Below are 20266 nucleotides of genomic sequence, written 5' to 3'. Positions count from 1 at the left end.
GTCCGTAAATTTCCCAACTTGGCCGTCTATCTTTCACATATCACCTCTAAATCTTTATGCCTTTCGTCTGTCTGGGGACCAGTTCTGAAGTGCTACTTCATGATTGGTACTCCCTGGAGTAAATAAGGGTGAGCAGAAGCACCTCTGGTTGTCTGTGGAAGGGATAGGAATCAGGAGGAGTTTGTGGACAAGTGGGGTGCCTGATGGAGTGGGAATGAAATGTGGGTGAGCTTGAGCAGCTGGAAGATGGGGTGATGGGTCCATTTCGTAGGCACTTTGCGTGCGGGAGCATACGAGGGTACCTCGGTCAGCCTGATGAGAGATCAGGAAAAGAGCAAACATGTGTGAATGATTAGTTACTTGCACATCAATGGCGGTGTGAATAGGTGGAGGGGGTATACTGGAAATATTTAATTAAATAAACTCCATTGCCCTGACCAATAAACTTCAGTTTTTTTAAATGTGGAAGGAAAATAATTGAATTCAGTAAATCAGTGTATTTTCATGTCTTAGTGCAACATAGTCATTAAAGGTAACTGTAATCGGCAACTGTAATCTAGGTTATTATGCATAGTGGTGTATTGTAATACAAGTCTGCCTTATGTATGAAATGTAATTCAGCTTCTAAAAGGTCAAACAGGCACAATATTTTAAAATGTAAATTATGTATTTGTTTATTTTGGCTTTAATAATAAGTAATAATTTAGAAGAGCACCGACAGCAGGAAGAAATTCTATGTGGTGAAATTGAAAATGGGAAGAGACGAATGGTCGAAGTGAATGAAGAACTGAACAGCATTATGAACGATCTTCAAAATGCAAGAATTGATTACCATGAAGGTAGTCGCCAGAAGATGAAAGCAGAGATACTTGAAAGCCTTAAAAGGATGTATCCAGAGTTGGTGGTAATTAAAAACATTAATTTATTTTATGCAAGTTTTTTATTTATAATCTACATTCTCTTAAGTTATTTTTGATATCCTCAAGTAAAAACAAAAGGCGTTACTGAATGTAAGTAACTTGTTCATAACACGCTAAGATAGTGTAGGCTAGCTATGTGCTCTATAAGTGCTTCATAGAATAAAATAGTGTTTTACTTTTGAGCATTACAGTCACAAGTTTAAAACGAGATTAACTCCAACATGGCTACAGAGTACCAAAACGTGCCTTCTACCTTAAGAGTTTTGTTCTATCTACAGCATGAAACTTAGAGCAAATAACATGGGGTTGTTGAAGTCTGTCAACAAGTCCTCAGGAGACTCTCAGGAAGGTGAAGCATTTTGTGGGCTGCTCTCCCTCAGCTGCAGAAGTGGATTTAAACCTGGCGCCTGCATAATACTCAGCCCTGGTTCTCGGTTGGTGCTGATACTGCATCACAAAGGAGGTGAATCCTTTTGGGAAATTTTATGGAGTACAGCAACATAAATAATGATGTATATTAGCTGCACTGGGTCAAACCCAGTGTGCTTTTACCCAGAGCTGAATGTTGATTTTGTTGTAGGTGAGGGTGGGTTATCAAAGACCGGCATAGCCAAGGCGTGTGGTATCTAGCGCTCCTCACCAGCAACCACATATCTAAATCTGTGCATTGCTTAGTCTTGATGCCCCAATTGGTCGCGGTAGCAAGTGCCGTGGCAAGGCGACCTGTCTCCAGCTGGTACCTCTCAATTGGGAGATGAGAGCTTGTACAGTTTGAGCTGAACTAGTAAATAGCAACATGGATCTCCTCTGCAAGATAATATTGTTTGGAGTCGGGGACCGCAAAGCTACCCCATCCATAAGCCCTCTATGTTACAAGTAAATTCAGCAAGTACATGAAGAAGTTCAAAGAGGTAATTTTATTGGGGAAATTAGCTTTATTGCTTTAGGGACATTTTCTCTGACCCATAGATCTTGAAGTAACTTATTCCACATTGTAAATAGACTGTTCAAAGTAGGATATCCAGGGACCAACCAGTGGGGCCTGTACTACGTGCTTCGTGTGTTTGGTTTATCTTTTGTGATTAGTTGAACCTCAATTGATCCTCTTAGAATCTATCACATCGAGGTGTGTGAACTTTGGAATGCCAGTGACATTTGGATGCAGTGGTTCGGTTCGGTTCTAAAGACATTCTTGAATATAGAGCCCTCCTGGAAAGAGTGGCAGCGCTATCTTTGCAGTCTTAAGTTCGAAATCAGGATAATTAGAAACTACTGGGTACCATCTTGGGCAAATCTATATGCATTCTTTTTGTCTCATTTTGAGTGTTTGTGGGCATATGTGTCTGAGGATGGAGAATCTCCTGAATGATGATAGAATGAAGCAAGAAGCATTATAACCAATGAACTGCTAGAAGTCATTCGGGTATTTATGATTGAGGCTCCCCGTTTTCCGTTTTTACAGATAATTACAGACAGAAAACCATTTATTTTCTTGTCTATATTTATTGTTAAATGTCTATAAAAACGGAATTTGGGTGTTTTTGAGTGATTTTAAGTACACTTTGCCATGACTGCCAGGCCAATAACTGTGTTGATTGATAGGTAAGGAGGTTAAAAAAGAAAGGAATTTTAGTAAAGAGGCTTAAACAGCAGCAGATATGCACAAAGCTGATACTGAAATTCACATATTTTCATATAAGTGCATTGATTTGTCTTCTGCGTGTGTTCATATCACTGACACCTGGCATCCAAGCATGACTGCATATTTGTCGGTAAATAAATGTGGAATATACCAGTTTCAGCTTTATTTTTCCCACAAAATCCATAATAAATATGAATAAATACAGATCAAGTTGACAAAAAATAAATCTGGATAAATACAGACGGAAATGTCAAAAAATCTGTTTTTGCAACCGGTTTAGAGGACTCTAATAAAGACAAGTGTAATTGGATTTGACAAACTTGTACCCAGATGCTCGAGCAAGAAATCTGGAGTATGTTCTATGATGGTCGTTGAAATGCTTAGATTATGAAGGCTGAAATTAACACTGTTTTGCCTAATAAGTTTATGGCTTTTGGTGGGGCTCAAGGTATGTATTATCTTATATCAACACATAGTCCTCACCAGCCTCATTGTAAAGTAGTTCATCTTGAAGGTTGGTGCTGCAATTAGCATGATGAATGACTGTATAGATTCAGTGTCAGATACAAAAGAGAGATTATGTTTCTGGCACCCATTCATCCAAACAGTTATGATCATTCCTTCTCCTCCCATGTTTTCCTCAGAGAGAAGACCTACTGTTCTCTGTGGGAGATAATGCTAAAATGTGCACAGTTCATTACTTTACAAGACATCACCTCCTACACCTGTCACCATGTCACACACAAGAACGACATACTAGTACATATATTGAATTGATCAAGCACTTGGATATCACCTTCTTTACCCCAGTTTCGGAACTTTCATAGATTCCCATGCTTTGTATCATTCCCCGTCGTCGGAATGGGAGTCTCTGTAACAAAAATACCATAGCTGTAGGTACAAAAGACAAAGGAAAAAGGCCTAGGCCTCATTCCCTTTTGTAGCATATCACCCTCTTTGTGTAAAAGAGACCAAACTTAGGCATCAGCCAATCAGAAGTGCCTCACCCCTTAGAACCTTCCTGAAGGAACCTCAGTTCCTCAGATTTTCTACCGCACGTTGTGCTTAGGGAGTCTCCTGTGAGCTCTGCTCAACTTCTACTCTTCTAAGGAATTTCTTTTGGATATTTCCTTCAGAATCTTTCAGATTCACTTCAGGATTACTGACTGCCTTCCAGGATGTCTGAAATGGAGAAGAAAAAAGCACTTTTCAAGCCATGTCCCACCAGTGGCAAGAAAAGGCTTTTTCTGGAGTGTGAGAAGTTGGCCTGATATATGATGCTCACTAGTTCTAGTGATCACCTTGTATCAGTCCAAACAACCCTTATGGGGATTGGTTGTAAGTCAACCTTATAGACCAGCTATCCTAGTGGTAGCATGGACAAAACAGTCTTAGGCTAAACTCTTTTGGCATGTGAAGCCAGCTGTTTTACCACATATAACCCCTTGAATACCAAGTGAAAGGACACCACACAGGTTGTTATGAAAATAAACAAGTATTTATTAACTAACATACACCTCTGAACTCTTTATGAGGTCAGAGGGCTAAGCACATGACAAACTCTGAGGAAAAATACGTTTAAGTTGCACGATTTACAATGGTGCCCTAGGGGCACGACAAACCACATACTAAGTAAGTGGAATGTGAAAGTCAATCAAAGGAATTGAGCTGTCCAGAGGTCGTAGGATCGCTGGGACCACGCTATACTAACTTGAGGTAAGTACTAGGAGGCCCACGGAACGCGTGTGCAGAGTGTGAACTCACACGTGAGATACGTACAAACGTCTATGGACAGTACAGTTTTAAGAAAAGGTGAGTACGGACGTCCCTGACTAGATAGGACAAAAACGACTGTGGAACTGGCCACTAGGAGAGTCAAGCTACCCTTGAGCACCGAGATGCTCGTGTTACCTCACCCACACTCTGCAGGTGCATAGGTGCCAAGTCGTGTCGGGTTCCGGCGTTGAAGTCTATGGAGCCTGGAGGAAAAGATGCTGCAGGCGGTCAGGAGGAAGATGTCCGGTGTGATCCAAAGGTGGATCAGTAAAGAGAAGAACCTGAAAGCAGAGGGGACAATGTTCAAAGTCACTAGCCAGTTACTGGAGTGGGACCAGGAGTGGAACCAGATGTCGTCGTCGCGATCAGGTTGTGGTAAATAAAGTTTACCTATGCGGAATTTCTATGCGGTAAAGTTCAATAAGAATAACTCAATCAGAAATGAGAGGCAGAGTCCGTGGCATCTGAGTTTATAAGAGTTTTATTCCATAAAATGGAATTGGTTCGAACCAGGTATCATGTTCCATCACCACGAAGGTTCAGGAAGGGATAGACAATGCTTTATTAACAGAGTACAATATATATAGTAAATGCATATAATGGTGATGGATACAGAAGGCGTAACAGCTGAGAGAAAAGAGATAAGAACACATGTACGTAACAGAAGGCGTGCACGAGGGCGTACACGTAGGTGTGTGCTAGAAACGTCACATGGAAGTGTCACAGGTGGGTGGATCCATAGAGGAATCCTGCAGTGTCAGCAGAAATACATGGCAGAGATGCGCGCGCAGCAGCATGACGTGTGATTGACGTGGAACTGGAGGGTGAAGGGGACTTGACATTTAGCACTATACGTGGAGACAGAAGTCTGGCGTGTCAGAACAACCTAAACCCAAATCATATCTAATATCTTGTGTTTGAGGAACTGTATTATCTAGAAGGAAAGGTCTCTCGGGCAGAGGCTATTCTATACTGACTGCTAGTGCGTGCATATGTGTCTACATGTCTACGTGAAATGCGAGGGGCCATGGGCCTACCATGGTAACGGGAGCAATGAATTACTTGCATGGAGACAGAAAAGGCCGGGCCCTTTGCTCTGCAGATGGGGAGATGTTTTCCTAAATCACTAGACAGGAATGTATTTTCGAGGAGCGGAGCAGATAACTTGAAGGCTGAATTGTCTTGGCAGGCAAGCAGGCCGAGCCGGGCACCGCTCGCCGCACAGGGAGTAGGGTAAGGGTCATGGATGCAGATCCAGGCTGCAGCTTTCAGAGGCAGAAGGCAGAAAGGGCTCGATGGCAGAAATCAGGGCCTAGCTCGCCAGAGCCAGGAAAACGTGAAAGTGCACCATGTAAAGACGGTGGCACGGCATACTTAGGAACGGAATCTTCGACCCATTCATGGTGGATCTGAAAGAGGACATGTTGACGTTGGACGCAAATGTATTTGCGTCTTCATAGCTGGTTGTGGAGGGAACATACATGTACTTGAAGCACGTACATGGAGCAGTTGGGGTCTACGTTAGGGGACACAATTGACCATAAAAATTCATATTACCTCATTCCCTCCTTGTCCCCTACGGACCCTTCATGATATATCGATCTTCATTAGCCCATCAATTTGTTCATATAACATCATTTGCTCTTCCTTTTTCAGGCGGGATTTAGAACGTGGACTTGAATGGGGAATACATGATGTGGCACATAGGCCGCAAATCGCTGGCCCACACTGTAAACATAGGCAACAACTGAACACTATGAGAAGGGCTATTCCGAGGGTGGATAGGACTTTCCATCCCCAGGCTGATAACACGCTCCAGAACCAACCGGACCAAGTCCAGGTGCATGGATTCTGGTGTATCTGACTTGCAATCTTGTGGAGACGGGTTATGGCTCTATATACTGAGGGTGCGTTTTCTGGAATGAAAACACAGCAACTCGATCCGATGACTCTACAAGCTCCGCCCCTATCGGCCAGGATGACGTCAAGCACAAGACGATTTTGAAGAACAACAATCCGCATAGCAGACTGCTCTTCTGTTAAGTTGCCTAGGGCGGAAGTAGTTTCATTCACTACTGCTTCGAGGGTTCTGGTTAATTTACGTATCAGTTTACTATTAAAGACAGCACCTAAATAGGGAAAGAAACCTTTATTGAAGTCTGTATACTGCTCCCATGCCGTTTCAGTGTAGTCGACAATCGGGAGATCTCTCTTGGGTCTAATGTGTACTAGATGGGAGTCCCTATGATAATCAGGAGGGGCTAGGAAAACAGGTGGCAGAAGGAATGCAATGTAACAAGTACCATCCCAATCTAGAGGTAAGCGTATATATGCTGTATGACCACAAATGAAATAGGAATGACGGGAAGCTCTGAATGTAGACTTGCCTTTATCACTGAATTCGATCACAGTAGTACATTTACTATGACCTAGGTGTACTGAACCATTCTTTCTGACACATAATTCACCTTTGACTGGTAATACTGACATAGCGGGCAAGACTGGTTCGGCTTCGGACTGGACATTCAGAATCATGAGGTTGAGTGTAAAATTACCTAATCCATATACTTCGTTTTCTAGATCGGTCCCTGTCCTTTGGGGAATACCCTCCTTGTCAGGGAAACATACTTTATGCAAAACTGTATTCAGATTTCCCCATACCCAATTGCCTTGGTAAACTACGGAATCAGAATCTAAAGAATTCATTAAACTAAACCATGCACCACAGGAACCATTATGTGTGAACGGGTACGGAAAGAGGGGCAGAACTCCCTTATACTTCTGATAGGGAGGGAGTCGGCCACATATCCAACAATTGGTCGCATTGCTGGTCTGATGGGAATGATGTAACATACTGATGAATGTATTGTTGCGCAGCGCAAGTCGGTAAGATAACTCGTGCGGGGGCAATTCACTGAAAGTATGCTCGGCAGTGTCATTTGAAGAAGAATGTGCACGTGTGAAAATAGGAAAGTACATGTGTAGCAATATGCTTGCAGCAATAATCATAAGACTCAGAAAAAACATAATCAATAATGTCACAATGCAGTGACTGCGGAGAGATTTACAATATTCATGTTTCTTGATCTGTTTCTGTCTATCTCTCTCTCTATTGGGTTCTAGTTTGTACATGTCAGGAACTTGTCTAACCGATTCACCTAGGGGAGGACTTAAACAATTAAACTGTCTGACTTGCTAGACCTCAACTTCATACGAAATTCTTGGGAAGGAGTTTTCTCTACCAGGGGGAGTTTAGTATCAGTCTCTGGAAGGGGGCAGGGCTGGGAGTCTGGTTTTGGCGGCAGTCCATAGTGTCTTTTTACATGACTCGAGTGGAGCCAGCCCGTGCGGCCCTCCACCTTCACTGCTGTCCTTGTTGTTAATAACACAAGCTTCGGCTCCTGCCAACGGGGCTCCAGCGGACTCCTCCTGTCGAAATTCCGGATAAAAACGTATTCTCCAGGGACGATCTCGTGTGGCTTCACCTCGGTGTTGTCGGGAAAGGCTGCAGCTACCTGTGAACGACATGATTGTAGTGCAGACATCAAGGAGGCAAGGTAATCTGTCAGCATATTACAGTCAACATCTGTGATCTTACGAGGCAGAGGCGTCCCCCACATATTCGGTGGCCTACCAAAGACCACCTCATACGGGGATAGCCCTGTTCTTGAATGTGCTATCATTCTCATGTAAAAGAGTGCAACTGGTAAAGCTACTATCCAGTCAACGCCTTTCTCTCTACAAATCTTGGCAAGGCGAATTTTCAGGGTCTGATTATGTCTCTCTACGAGACCTGCTGCTGCGGGATGTCGGACACAGTGGAACTTCCACTGATAACCTAGCAGGAGTGATACCTGCTTCATAAGCTCGGACGAGAATGGCTGACCATTATCTGAGTATACGATATGGGGCAAACCATACCTGGGGAAAAATTCACGTACCAGCTGCTTGGCAGTGGTCGGAGCAGTGTAATCTGGGACTGGATATGCTTCTGTCCAATGGGAAAGTGCACATACAACTACGAGGACATATTTGAATCCTCGACAACTTTCCATCTGGATATAATCCATCTGGAGGACTTCAAAAGGGTGATCGGGAGGATGAAATCCACCTTGCTCTACGGGAATGCCTTTACCTGGGTTGAACTGACAACAGATCATGCAAGTACGCACTTTCTGTTTTGCTGCTGCTCGTAAATGCTTATTGAACCAAAGGTTTTGAATACTGTCTAACATGGCTTTTTCTCCTAAATGTGCAGGACTATGTACTGTGTTAATGATAACTTGAACCATAGAGTCGGGGAGAAACCATGTGGCTTTCCCCTTCGTCATCCATCCCTGTTCCTTCTGGATCCCTCCTAGTTCAATCCATTTCTTGATTTCGTCTGGTGTAGCATGTGTCTGTATGTCAATTACATCTAGGGCGGGATCCCTAACTGTCATGCAATGTGTCGGTGTCGGAACTACTGTCTTTGTCAGGTCAGTTGCGTGAGTCTGAGTCTGAGCTGTATGCTTGGCTGTTCGATCTGCCAGGTCATTACCCTGGGAAATGGTATCTGTAACTTTCGTATGTGCTTTGCACTTCATGATGGATATCGCTGTAGGCAGATGTATTGCGTCTAACAGATCTTGAATGAGGGGACCGTGCTGGATCTTGGCTCCGTGAGAGGTCAAGAAACCTCTCTCTCGCCAGAGTACACCGAAGTCGTGTACGACTCCGAACGCATAACGGGAATCTGTGTATATGTTAACTTTCTTATTCTTTGCTTGTATACAGGCTTGAGTCAGAGCGATGAGCTCTGCTGCTTGGGCTGACAGGGTGTCAATACGATTCGTTTCTATGACTTCAGTTTCTGTCGTTACTGCATATGCGGCCACTAACTCTCCTGTACTTGTTCTCATACATGAACCATCCACATAAAGTGTCAGGTCTGGATCTGGCAATGCAGTGTCTGTCAAGTCTTGTCTGGGTTTCGTCGTAATGGTAATGACTTCAACACAATCATGTGCCAAAGGGTCTGTCTCACTAAGTGGCAAAAGTGTAGCTGGATTCAATGTATTGCAACGTCTGATTTCTATGTGTGGCTGAAACAATGTCAATTCATAACCTGTCAATCGTGCTATAGTCAAGTGTTGAGTCTGTGTCCTGTTTAAAAGAACTTCCACGGAATGTGGAACTTGTACTGTCAAATGGTGTCCTAACACTATGGAATCACTTTGTCTGATTGCTAGAGCTGTTGCTGCCACAGATTTCAAGCACGCAGGGAGAGCCTGGGCTACTGGATCTAATGTACTAGAGAAATAAGCACACGGTTTGTGTGAACCTGCTTGATCCTGGGTGAGTACTGACAATGCAGTACCTTCGCGTTCTGTGACAAAAAGTGTAAAAGGTTTACTGTAACATGGTGTCGCTAAAACAGGTGCTTGACATAGGGCTTTCTTAAGATCGTCAAAAGCATGTGTATGTTCCTGAGTCCAAGGGAGGACAGTCGATGTCGCTGCCTCCTGTGTTGTCAACTGTATGAGTGGCTTTGCTAGAAATGCATACTGAGGAATCCATTGTCTACAGTAAGAAGTGAGGCCTATAAAGGCCCGTACCTCCTTTTGTGTCTTGGGTTGTGACATGTTTACAAATAACTGGATACGGTCAGGTGTTAGCTGTCTCCCCCCTTTAGACAGCAAGTGCCCAAGGTATACCACTTGCTGAACACAGAATTGCAGCTTCGAAGGGGACACCTTGTGTCCTTTGTCAGCCAGGAAATACAAAACTGTCAGTGATGCTTGTTCACATTCTGGTTCACTACGGGCGGTGATCAATAAATCATCGACGTACTGAAGTAGGGCAGTGTTGTCAGGCATGTGAATACTGTCAAGTTGTCTTTTCAATGCTTGGTTATAGATGCTGGGGCTTTCTGTGAATCCTTGAGGTGCGCGTGCAAATTTGAAGCTTCGGCCATTTAAACAGAATCCGAAAAGATATTGGCTTTCCGGATCAATTGGGACACTAAAGAAGGCGTTCTTCAGATCAATTACAGTAAAGAACGTTGCCTCTGAATCAATAGCTGTCAATAATGAAGAGATGTCTGGAACCACAGGGTACTGCGGTACAATGCATTTATTCAATTCTCGTAAATCGATCACTAATCGATAAACTGGAGGTGCATTTGGATCAGTGCGTTTAAGAATCGGAATGATAGGGGAATTACATAGATTGGAGTCAGTTTCTACAACCACTCCTTGTGCAATGAGCTAGTCAATGATTTTCAGTAAAGCCACTACAGCATCTGGGGGTAACTTGTATTGTCGGATTCGTGGTAATACTACTCCTGGCTTGAGCGTGACACGATATGGAGTGATGTGCATACAACCTACATCAGTGGGGCCTTGTGCCCATAAATGTGCAGGAACATTCTGTAATCTGGAATCAATATCTCTCAACACATAGTGACCCTTAAAGTCACGCAGAAACAATCTCACTCCTTCCGGAGAACAACAAATTACAGCTCCTAGAGCTTTCAGTGTCTTGATACCTAATAAGTTTTCTGGACATGATTTCGTGAGCAATAAATCTGTAGTGCGAGACAACGGACCAACTGAAAGGGGAACTGGTTTCGATACTTCATTTACAATAGGCTTTCCTGAAAATCCAAGGGAAACATTCTGTGAGCCTGAGAGGGGTGCCCCTGGAACCTCGTCGTGACTGATTGTTGTCCTGCTTGCCCCTGTGTCAATCAAAAACTTTCTATCCTTTCCTAATACTTGACTATGTACATAAGGACCCTCTTGATCTACAGGAACCTCAATAAGAGGCAAGCCAACCTCCCTCTCTAGGCTGTTTCATGTGTATCGCTGGTAATCAGGATAATCAGTTTGAGCATACTGATACATCTGCTGTGTTGTATGTTGTGTTGCGGCAATCGGTTGTGGCTGTGGTACCGCTACGGTCTGTACTGTCTGTTGTGGAGCATGCATAGGCTGTACATTTTGTGTAACGTGTTGTTGGGCCTGGTCCTGTCTAGGAGGACGCGGTCTCTCTTTAGTTTTACCTGTAGATATATTGTGTTTCAGAACTGCACAATCGTTTACATAGTGACCTGGCTGTTTACAATAGTTGCATGTCCCTTTAACAGGAGCTGCCGAATTATTGGACTGTGTCATGCCCTTTTTCTGACCGTCAGCTGGAACTGACTGAGCAACGAGCATTTTCATTTTCGTGTCTTTCATACGTCTTTGTTCGTGATCATGTTCTTCCCTTATTCTGTTCTGGTGGTACTGTAACATCTGTAACATTTGGGAAGGCGTGTTTGCTTGCCATGTGCTCTCGACTTTCAATACACGATTCTTAACTTGGGGCAGAGAATTCTCGACTAATTTGGATACAAAAAGGTGTGGGTATGACTCGCTACATGTTTTCAGGCCACTATTAATAATGAAACATTTCTCAAATCGGGAATAAAAATCACTAGTGTCTTCATCGGGTTTCTGTTTGCAGGCTGAGATTGCATCCCAGTCCTCCTTTTTAGTTGCTAATAATCGTGGCAAGACCTGTACTAACAATCCTGGTAATGCTTTAGTTTTGTCCCCAAGGCCCAACCCTGGGGTTCGGGTCGCTTCTTCATTTTCTAATGCAGTCCAATCTATCTTTATGTCTCCCACCTCCCATTCTTTTTCTTTGAGTTTCTCGTAAATACCGGCAGGCAATAATACTTTCAATATTTTCATAATGTCGGGATAGGTATAATCTCCCATGAGTAACATGTCTTTTATTTCACGGTGAAAACCTGCAGGGTCTTTATCATGACTGGGCACTATTTTCTTCATTTCTAACAATTCCATTTTAGTTATAGGCGTGTATACATACACACGTGTAAGGGTGTTATCATTATTCCTGACTGGATGTACTTCTCGCAAGGGATTTTGTCTGTCTATGTAAAACATTTTTCTTTCTGGAGGTGGAGCTGAAACAAACTGTGGATTCAGGAAGGCACTATATCTGTGTCGATGTTCTAAAATTATTTTAATTAAATCGGTACCCAGGCCTCTCCATTTATTCATGAGTAACTCTACTAGTACATCAGGTAGGGGACCTGGATCAGAATGTTGGCTCTTATACAACGTAAGGAGATGCTGTATCATGTACATACCAGCTAGTCGCTGTTCGTCTGGGGAAAGATTCAAAAATGTTTGCGCTAATGCGTCATCATTATATCTATCTGAATTGTCAGCCCATTGTACTGCTGACCTGGCTAATTCTTGTTCGTCCATGGAATTGAGTACATGGTACCCCATTCGTTCTTGAAGTACTTTATCGGTAGCCTGAAATAGATGTTCAGGAGTCTTCGGATTTGACATAGCAGAATGGAAAAGTCTCTTGCTTTCTGGACGTAACGTTTTATTAAAAGATCTACCCTTTCCTACATATGCTAACATACCTATGTCTTCTTCAAGCTCATCCTCCTCTGAGGAGTTATTCTTGTTATTATCTGCTTCATTGTCAGCTTTCTGTCTTTCATGAAATACTGTTATTTCTTTACGGATTTTTCTGTACATGGCCTCTATACATTTCTGTCTATCATGTTTTCCGTCTGCAATATTCTGACCCCATGTAGTTAATACCTCCATCTCGTCTTTATTTACACCAGGCTGGTCTCGTTCTCTTATGAAACAGTTTATGAGGAATCTTAATATTAAACCTTGAGTGTCTACTTTCTGGTGTGCCATGGCCTCGTGAATACACTCCTGATCCTCCCCAGTCTGAACAAAATGATATATCCTGTCTAGATAATCTGCCATTCCTGGAAATAGAACTAAAAAGTTTGCAGCACGTCTTATACGTATTGAGGCTAATATCATGCAACCGTCTTGGCCTGGTATTGGATCATATCTACAGTCTGTAAGATACTCTTTAAGCTTTTCAATTGTGGCTGGTTTCGGAGTACGTTGCATTGCTAGTTCCCTAATAGTTAATCGCTGTACTGGTGGCGGGGTATGGTAACCTCCTGTAGCACCTCCTGTAGCGGAGGTGTGAGCATGAACTGGCTGTAGGGTCGGTACCTGCTGTAACTGGGTTGGGGCCTAAACCGCGCCAGGCCCAAAAGGATTACCGGGGGGGATAACGGGTAAGGGTGGAGGAAGCCGACCGGGAGGGGTAAGCTGTTGCGGACCTGGGGGCAGATGATCAGCGGGTGGTACAGGTATAGGTGGAACATTGGTATATTCGGGAGCTACATCGTCTAAATAGGAAGAAAGAAAAATATCTGCTGCGGTCTTGTGACGTAATTTAGTCGGAACCAATGGAGGGGGCAGATCGTTCGGTATTTCCGGGGTCGCTTTAGGCAGGCCCTCGGCCAGGACTGGATACAATCCTGTCATAATGGCATTACTCCGTCTATCGTGTTGTTCCATTCTAACTCGTTCTCCTTCTTCTAGTAGTTCCTTTTCTTTAGCTTTTTCTGAATCCTCTCTACTTTTCTCTGCTTTTCTGAGTGCTTTCTCTGTCCGTCTGTGTGATTCTTTACGCCATAGTTCAATGGCATCTTTCTGTGACTGTCTAGCTTTCTTTTTCCATAATGCTTCTTCTACTCTCATGATGCTCTCGGTATCCCATGTCCCTGTAGCGGGCCATCTCTGATTCTCTGCTAAATCCTTAGTGTAATCCACCCATAAGTCGAGATACAATACGGCATCTAAGCCGTGCTTGTGGTACATAAAATATCCGGGAGTGTCCCTGGGTGGGATGGGAACAGCTTCCTCGAGTATCCCTTTTCTAGTTCCTATCTGACGTAGTTTAGTAAACAGGGGCATTCTGAACCTTGATACTTGATACTTACTCGGACTTGAACACAACTAATACAATAAACACAGTAATGCAGATCAAACAATCACTCATACCACAACATTAAAACACATTAAAACATTTCGGAACGGACAATAACGTGATAACTTGATACTTGATATACTGCTAAACAGTACAGATACACTGCTAAAACAGTGCAGACCGGGTCTGTGTACCCAAACCCGTCTTGACCGGACACAAATTAATGCACCCGTCTAGATGCGTCCCCAGCAACGGTACTCACCGGGAAGCACGGAACGGAAGGCCTCGGAAACTCGACACTGGACTGGACCGGACTGGACTCGACTCGACTCGTGACGGAGGTACTTCGGAACTTCGGAACTGGTGGGCCTCTGAACACCTCGGACCTTGCTCTCTCGGCTGGGCTCTGGTCGGGATCCTCCGCACTCCTCACCGCCTCGTCTGGGTGTCGATCGCAGCCTCAGTCACCTCCGTTGGCCTGAGGGAGATACAGGAAATCCTGCGGGTACGCGTAGTTGTCCGTCACGGCTGTGGCAGGGGGCTAGGCCTGCAACGCACCGCCGGCGCGTAAGGTGGGGGAGGGGTCCCTGTTCGGGTGCCAAAATTATGTGGTAAATAAAGTTTACCTATGCGGAATTTCTATGCGGTAAAGTTCAATAAGAATAACTCAATCAGAAATGAGAGGCAGAGTCCGTGGCATCTGAGTTTATAAGGGTTTTATTCCATAAAATGGAATTGGTTCGAACCAGGTATCATGTTCCATCACCACGAAGGTTCAGAAAGGGATAGACAATGCTTTATTAACAGAGTACAATATATATAGTAAATGCATATAATGGTGATGGATACAGAAGGCGTAACAGCTGAGAGAAAAGAGATAAGAACACATGTACGTAACAGAAGGCGTGCACGAGGGCGTACACGTAGGTGTGTGCTAGAAACGTCACATGGAAGTGTCACAGGTGGGTGATCCATAGAGGAATCCTGCAGTGTCAGCAGAAATACATGGCAGAGATGCGCGCGCAGCAGCATGACGTGTGATTGACGTGGAACTGGAGGGTGAAGGGGACTTGACATTTAACACTATACGTGGAGACAGAAGTCTGGCGTGTCAGAACAACCTAAACCCAAATCATATCTAATATCTTGTGTTTGAGGAACTGTATTATCTAGAAGGAAAGGTCTCTCGGGCAGAGGCTATTCTATACTGACTGCTAGTGCGTGCATATGTGTCTGCGTGTCTACGTGAAATGCGAGGGGCCATGGGCCTACCATGGTAACGGGAGCAATGAATTACTTGCATGGAGACAGAAAAGGCCGGGCCCTTTGCTCTGCAGCTGGGGAGATGTTTTCCTAAATCACTAGACAGGAATGTATTTTCGAGGAGCGGAGCAGATAACTTGAAGGCTGAATTTTCTTGGCAGGCAAGCAGGCCGAGCCGGGCATCGCTCGCCGCACAGGGAGTAGGGTAAGGGTCATGGATGCAGATCCAGGCTGCAGCTTTCAGAGGCAGAAGGCAGAAAGGGCTCGATGGCAGAAATCAGGGCCTAGCTCGCCAGAGCCAGGAAAACGTGAAAGTGCACCATGTAAAGACGGTGGCACGGCATACTTAGGAACGGAATCTTCGACCCATTCATGGTGGATCTGAAAGAGGACATGTTGACGTTGGACGCAAATGTATTTGCGTCTTCATAGCTGGTTGTGGAGGGAACATACATGTACTTGAAGCACGTACATGGAGCCGTTGGGGTCTACGTTAGGGGACACAATTGACCATAAAAATTCATATTACCTCAAGGTGAAGGTGGACGCTTGTCTCTACAGACTTGTGGACCAGGTGGTGTCTTCGACGACCAGGATGGAGGCACGCGCTGTTCCACGCAGGCCCTCGCTGTCGGCGGTGTCGTCTTCGGATTCGGAGTCAACAGGCCTTGGCAACGGCAACCCACGCGGTGAGTGGAAACGGCGTCTGGAGTGGACCAGGAGGTTCCGGGGTGCTCCTCTTTTGGAAGGGAGCAAGGGCCAGTCTGGAGCAACCAGATTAGCAGTGAAGATTTCGCAGTTCGTCGTCTAGGAGGCCACTAGCCAGCCGGCAAGTGACCAGACAACGCGTCGAGCAGCAAACAGGCAGAAGGGCCCCACGCAGATCTCGTGGATGCTGGAGGGCTAGTCTTCGGTGCAGGAGCTGCTCGGGGTCATGGCTTCTCAGTCCCCAAAGCACTTGGTCGAGGATGCCTCTGAAGTCGTGCTGGAGCGAAGTGCTGCTTCTTTCAAGATGGCCGGTCCCACATGTCTCGTCGCACCCACGGATCTCAGCTGTGCTGCAGATGTAGGGAGAGGTCGGAGAGGTCTGGAAATCCGGGTCTCGTCGGGCTCTGAAGTCTGGATCCGGGAAGGAAGACGACAAAGTGAAGCCGCTGGACACTGATGGTGCCTGTTTGTGCAGGGTGGACACTCCTTGCCCACAAGGGAGATTTCTTCAGTCTTCTGTGGAGCAGAACGTCGAAGTCCAGAATTTCTTCTTGTAAAGTTGATCAGGATAATCTAATTTGAAATGGGACCAGCTCCTACCTTTATCCGGCTAAAGGGGGCTGTACTACGACTAGATCCCTCCTCTGGGTGGGACCTGGAAGGGGGGTGGTTACACCCCCTATCCTTTGTCCGGTCTTGCGACAGCTCTGGGGCTGGAGTGCCCCAGGAACTGGTTTAGACCGGTGTATGCACGGGGACACCTTGTGTGCCCCAGGCATGTCTCATTCCTTTCAGCCCTGTCCTACCTAATACACAAAATCCTGTCTGGGGTGGTGCTAGCACCTCCCAAGGCAGGAAACCCTTTGTCCAAGCCTCCCTCGCTGGAAGGACTCCCAGCAGCAGGAGGTCAGACTTGTGTCTGTGGTGGCAGCATCCATTTTGTGATGCTGAGGCTCGAGTTCACTTTAACCGGGGTTCACAGTTACATACATGTCGTGTCCCTCTAGAAGGGTGGAATGCTACCCCAGTCACCAGAATTGGCGAGGGTGTAGTTTTCCAATTCGTATGACACCTTACTCGACATGTTTTGAGCATTCTATACCAAAGTTATCATTTAACCGTGAGGATTATAATGCACTTAAGAGTATATGGTATAGCGTTATCATGGAACAGCTATTAGGACTTGGTTCCGCAAGCTGCAAACGGGCTCAGCTCATGCCAGAGCACCATCTCGCATAATTCCAAGCACTCTGCCTTCAGGATTGATAAGGCCTTCCATAAGAGTGACTGATAGGAATATATGTGTCCATTTTAGGTTTAGATATAGGGAACTATATCTAAAGCAAAGGGTGATTACACCACCTTGCCCCAGCTGTCGTGCAGCCAGTTGTGTCTGTTTAGATTGCCCACCAGGGGTGGCATAATACATGCTTCAGCCCCTGGTAGGCCTTGGGTACATCTATGCCGTGGATACCTAAGGTATACTGTACAGGGACTGGTAAGGTGGCCCAGTACCAATTGGTAAATGCACCTAAGGTACATGGTTGTCAATTTAGAGAGAGAAAAGCTAGGCTGTGGGTCTGATTAGCAGGCCCACAGTCAGGGAAAGTCGTAAACCAGTGAAGCAAAAAGCAAAAATCGGGGGTGACCATAGGATTGCAGACCCTACTCTCCTACATGGAGGATAAGCACAAAGACTGCATCTATTGCCTCTATCCTGACCACCAGGCTGCTGACTGCAAGATCTGTCGCACCTTTTCAACCAAGACCCTCCGGGACCGTGAGGGTAGACTCCTGACATGGCTCCAGAAGCTGAAATCCAGGAAGGAGACTGTCTCTAGTGACAGTGAGGATGCAGCGTCGATATCTTCCTCAAGAAGGTCAGTGAAGAGGGGTAGGGGTTCCCCTTCCCCTTCTGTGGAAAGGCCTTCTAAGGCCTTTAAAAAGACCCCCAGTGAGTCTGAGAGCCTAGGTCCCAGCAAATCTCACCGAAGTGAAAAGGAGAGAGTAGGACCAGTCACGCCTTCAAAAGGTGAGAAGACTGCCTCAGCCTTCAAAAAACCTTCTTCCCAGTCTTCTGAGAGGAGCTCTAAGTCCTCGATGACAAAAACGTCGACGGCGGTGGTTCCGTCGACGAAAAAATCGACATCGAAGTTGATATCGTCGACTATGACGTCGACGGGAGTTTCGTCGACGAAGGTACCGTCGACGGCAGGTACATCAGCGTCGACGGAGAAGGCGTCGACGACAAAGATTGCGCCGACGACGAAGACTCTTCCGACGACGGCGTCGACGACGAAGGCGCCGTCGACAAAGGCGCCGACGACGAAGGTTACAGTGTCACCGACGACGATGGTGACGACGTCGACGGTGATGTTGACAACGTCGACTAGGGCATCGACGACTCTGACGATGACGACGGCTGGTGTGTCCACAGTTTCGTCGTCGACGTATGTACAGCCATCGACGTACCGTCGACGATATCCTCTGAGAAAAGGATTACTATTTCTGTGACAAGAATCACGCCGGAGATTACTTCTCCGAGGAGTGTGTCCCCCCTACTGCCAACCATGCTTTTTCAAGAAGGGGAGTCAGAGGAGGAGGACCATGACGCTTACAGCTATGCCAATAGTCCCTCCCAACTTCTAGTCAAGTGCCAGGAGAAGGACTCGGAGGGTGAATAAGTCCACGAGGGGATTGGTCATCATCAAACGGCCCAGTCGCAACATCATTCGGGCCAGGATATGGTGACGGTGCCATCTTCTTTTCTCCAAGAACTGCATAACATGCTGCAGGACTACAAATCTAGGGCGAATAGGCCAGTTCAAGTCCCGGCAGCATCTGCTACACGTGCAGTGGTTTCGGCCTCGCCAGTGACGCCAACTTTACCGGCTCAATTTTCTCCTCCGCCTCAAACATCCTTCCAACAAGATTCCTCCGGGCTGCAAGAGGTCCATGATGATTCCTCGGATGGGCATCAGCAGTCGGATCATGACTCTATTCCTAATACTGAATATAATGAATATATCATTGCTGATCCCGCTTCACCAGTCCCAGATCCGGCGGATTCCCCGCCAGCGGACATCGGGGGCTTACATCAGTTGTTGGAGAGAGCAGCTGGCAGATTCAAATTGGCCATGCCTAAGGTTACTACTGATTGTTTTCTATACGATTTCAAAGAGCCTTTTAGGAAATTGACAAAATCCATTCCTATCGTGGATCATTTGTGGAATGAGGGCCTTAAAGCCATGAAGAACCCGGCGACGGTGGTCCCTGTGCCGCCGCGTCTGGATAAGAAATACAGGCACCCGATGAGGGTCCAGCGGCCTTAACGGGTCATCCAAGACCAGATTCCGTTATCTCGCAGGCAGCGCAGAGAAAATCCCGTAACCCCTCTGCTCCCTTAACAGCTCCACCGGACAAGGAAGGGCGGAGATTGGACAATGCGGGGAAGAGATTCTCATCGATGGCGAGTTTACTAGTACGGGCTGCTAATGCCCTGGCGATCTTGGGGAGATATGACCGCCAGCTTTGGTGTGATATCGCCCCGTACATTGACCAGCTGCCTCCGGAGTCTACATCTGAAGCAAAAAAGATCTTGCAAGAGGGAGAAGCGACTTCAATGGAAATCATTAACTGTGCAATGGACATTGCAACCACAGCGTTTCGATCCCTGGCTGGGGTGGCAGTCCTCCGTCGCCAAGGATGGCTCAAGGCGACTTGGTTCCGGCCTGAGATCCAGAACAAGGTCCTTGATCTTCCGTTTGATGGTGAGGCATTATTTGGGAAACTCATTGACGATACACTTCAAGAAATAAAAAAGGGGGGAGGAGCTACGCGGGCATCCAAGATGGTCGTGTAAGCAGAGGGCTCCCGCCCTCCTGCAACTATCCTTGAAATATCCTGTTTTTTTATTATGGGCTTTTGAAGGTCTACTCTTGCTGACTTCAATATTCTTTCAAGAATTGAAATCGGATGTCGGGAACCGATTTTACATCAACTTCAACTTTCTGGCCTGCCCCCGATCGGGACCGGGGACTCTGCTGCTCTGGTGGGCCGAGGAGTAAGTCACCAACAACGGCCTTAGGGACATCCTCCCAGCCGGCCGCATTGTAGCTTTCAGTTTCGATTTCTCCTCGGC

The 20266-nt window shown here is 45.9% G+C and overlaps 1 protein-coding gene across 1 annotated transcript in view; it reads left to right on the top strand.

Moving 5' to 3' along the window:
• Positions 1-20266, top strand: part of SMC1B (structural maintenance of chromosomes 1B) — a 2420665-nt gene that overhangs the window by 896166 nt on the left and 1504233 nt on the right. The window contains exon 9 of the mRNA XM_086952745.1: positions 697-904. Coding sequence (XP_086808871.1) covers positions 697-904 — 208 coding nt within the window. The remainder of the gene's footprint in view (positions 1-696; positions 905-20266) is intronic.

Source organism: Lissotriton vulgaris, chromosome 1_2, assembly GCF_964263255.1.
Source record: "Lissotriton vulgaris chromosome 1_2, aLisVul1.2, whole genome shotgun sequence".
Taxonomy (NCBI): Eukaryota; Metazoa; Chordata; class Amphibia; order Caudata; family Salamandridae; genus Lissotriton; species Lissotriton vulgaris.
Note: the sequence above shows the minus strand (reverse complement) of the source record. Positions and strands in the feature narration are given on the sequence as shown.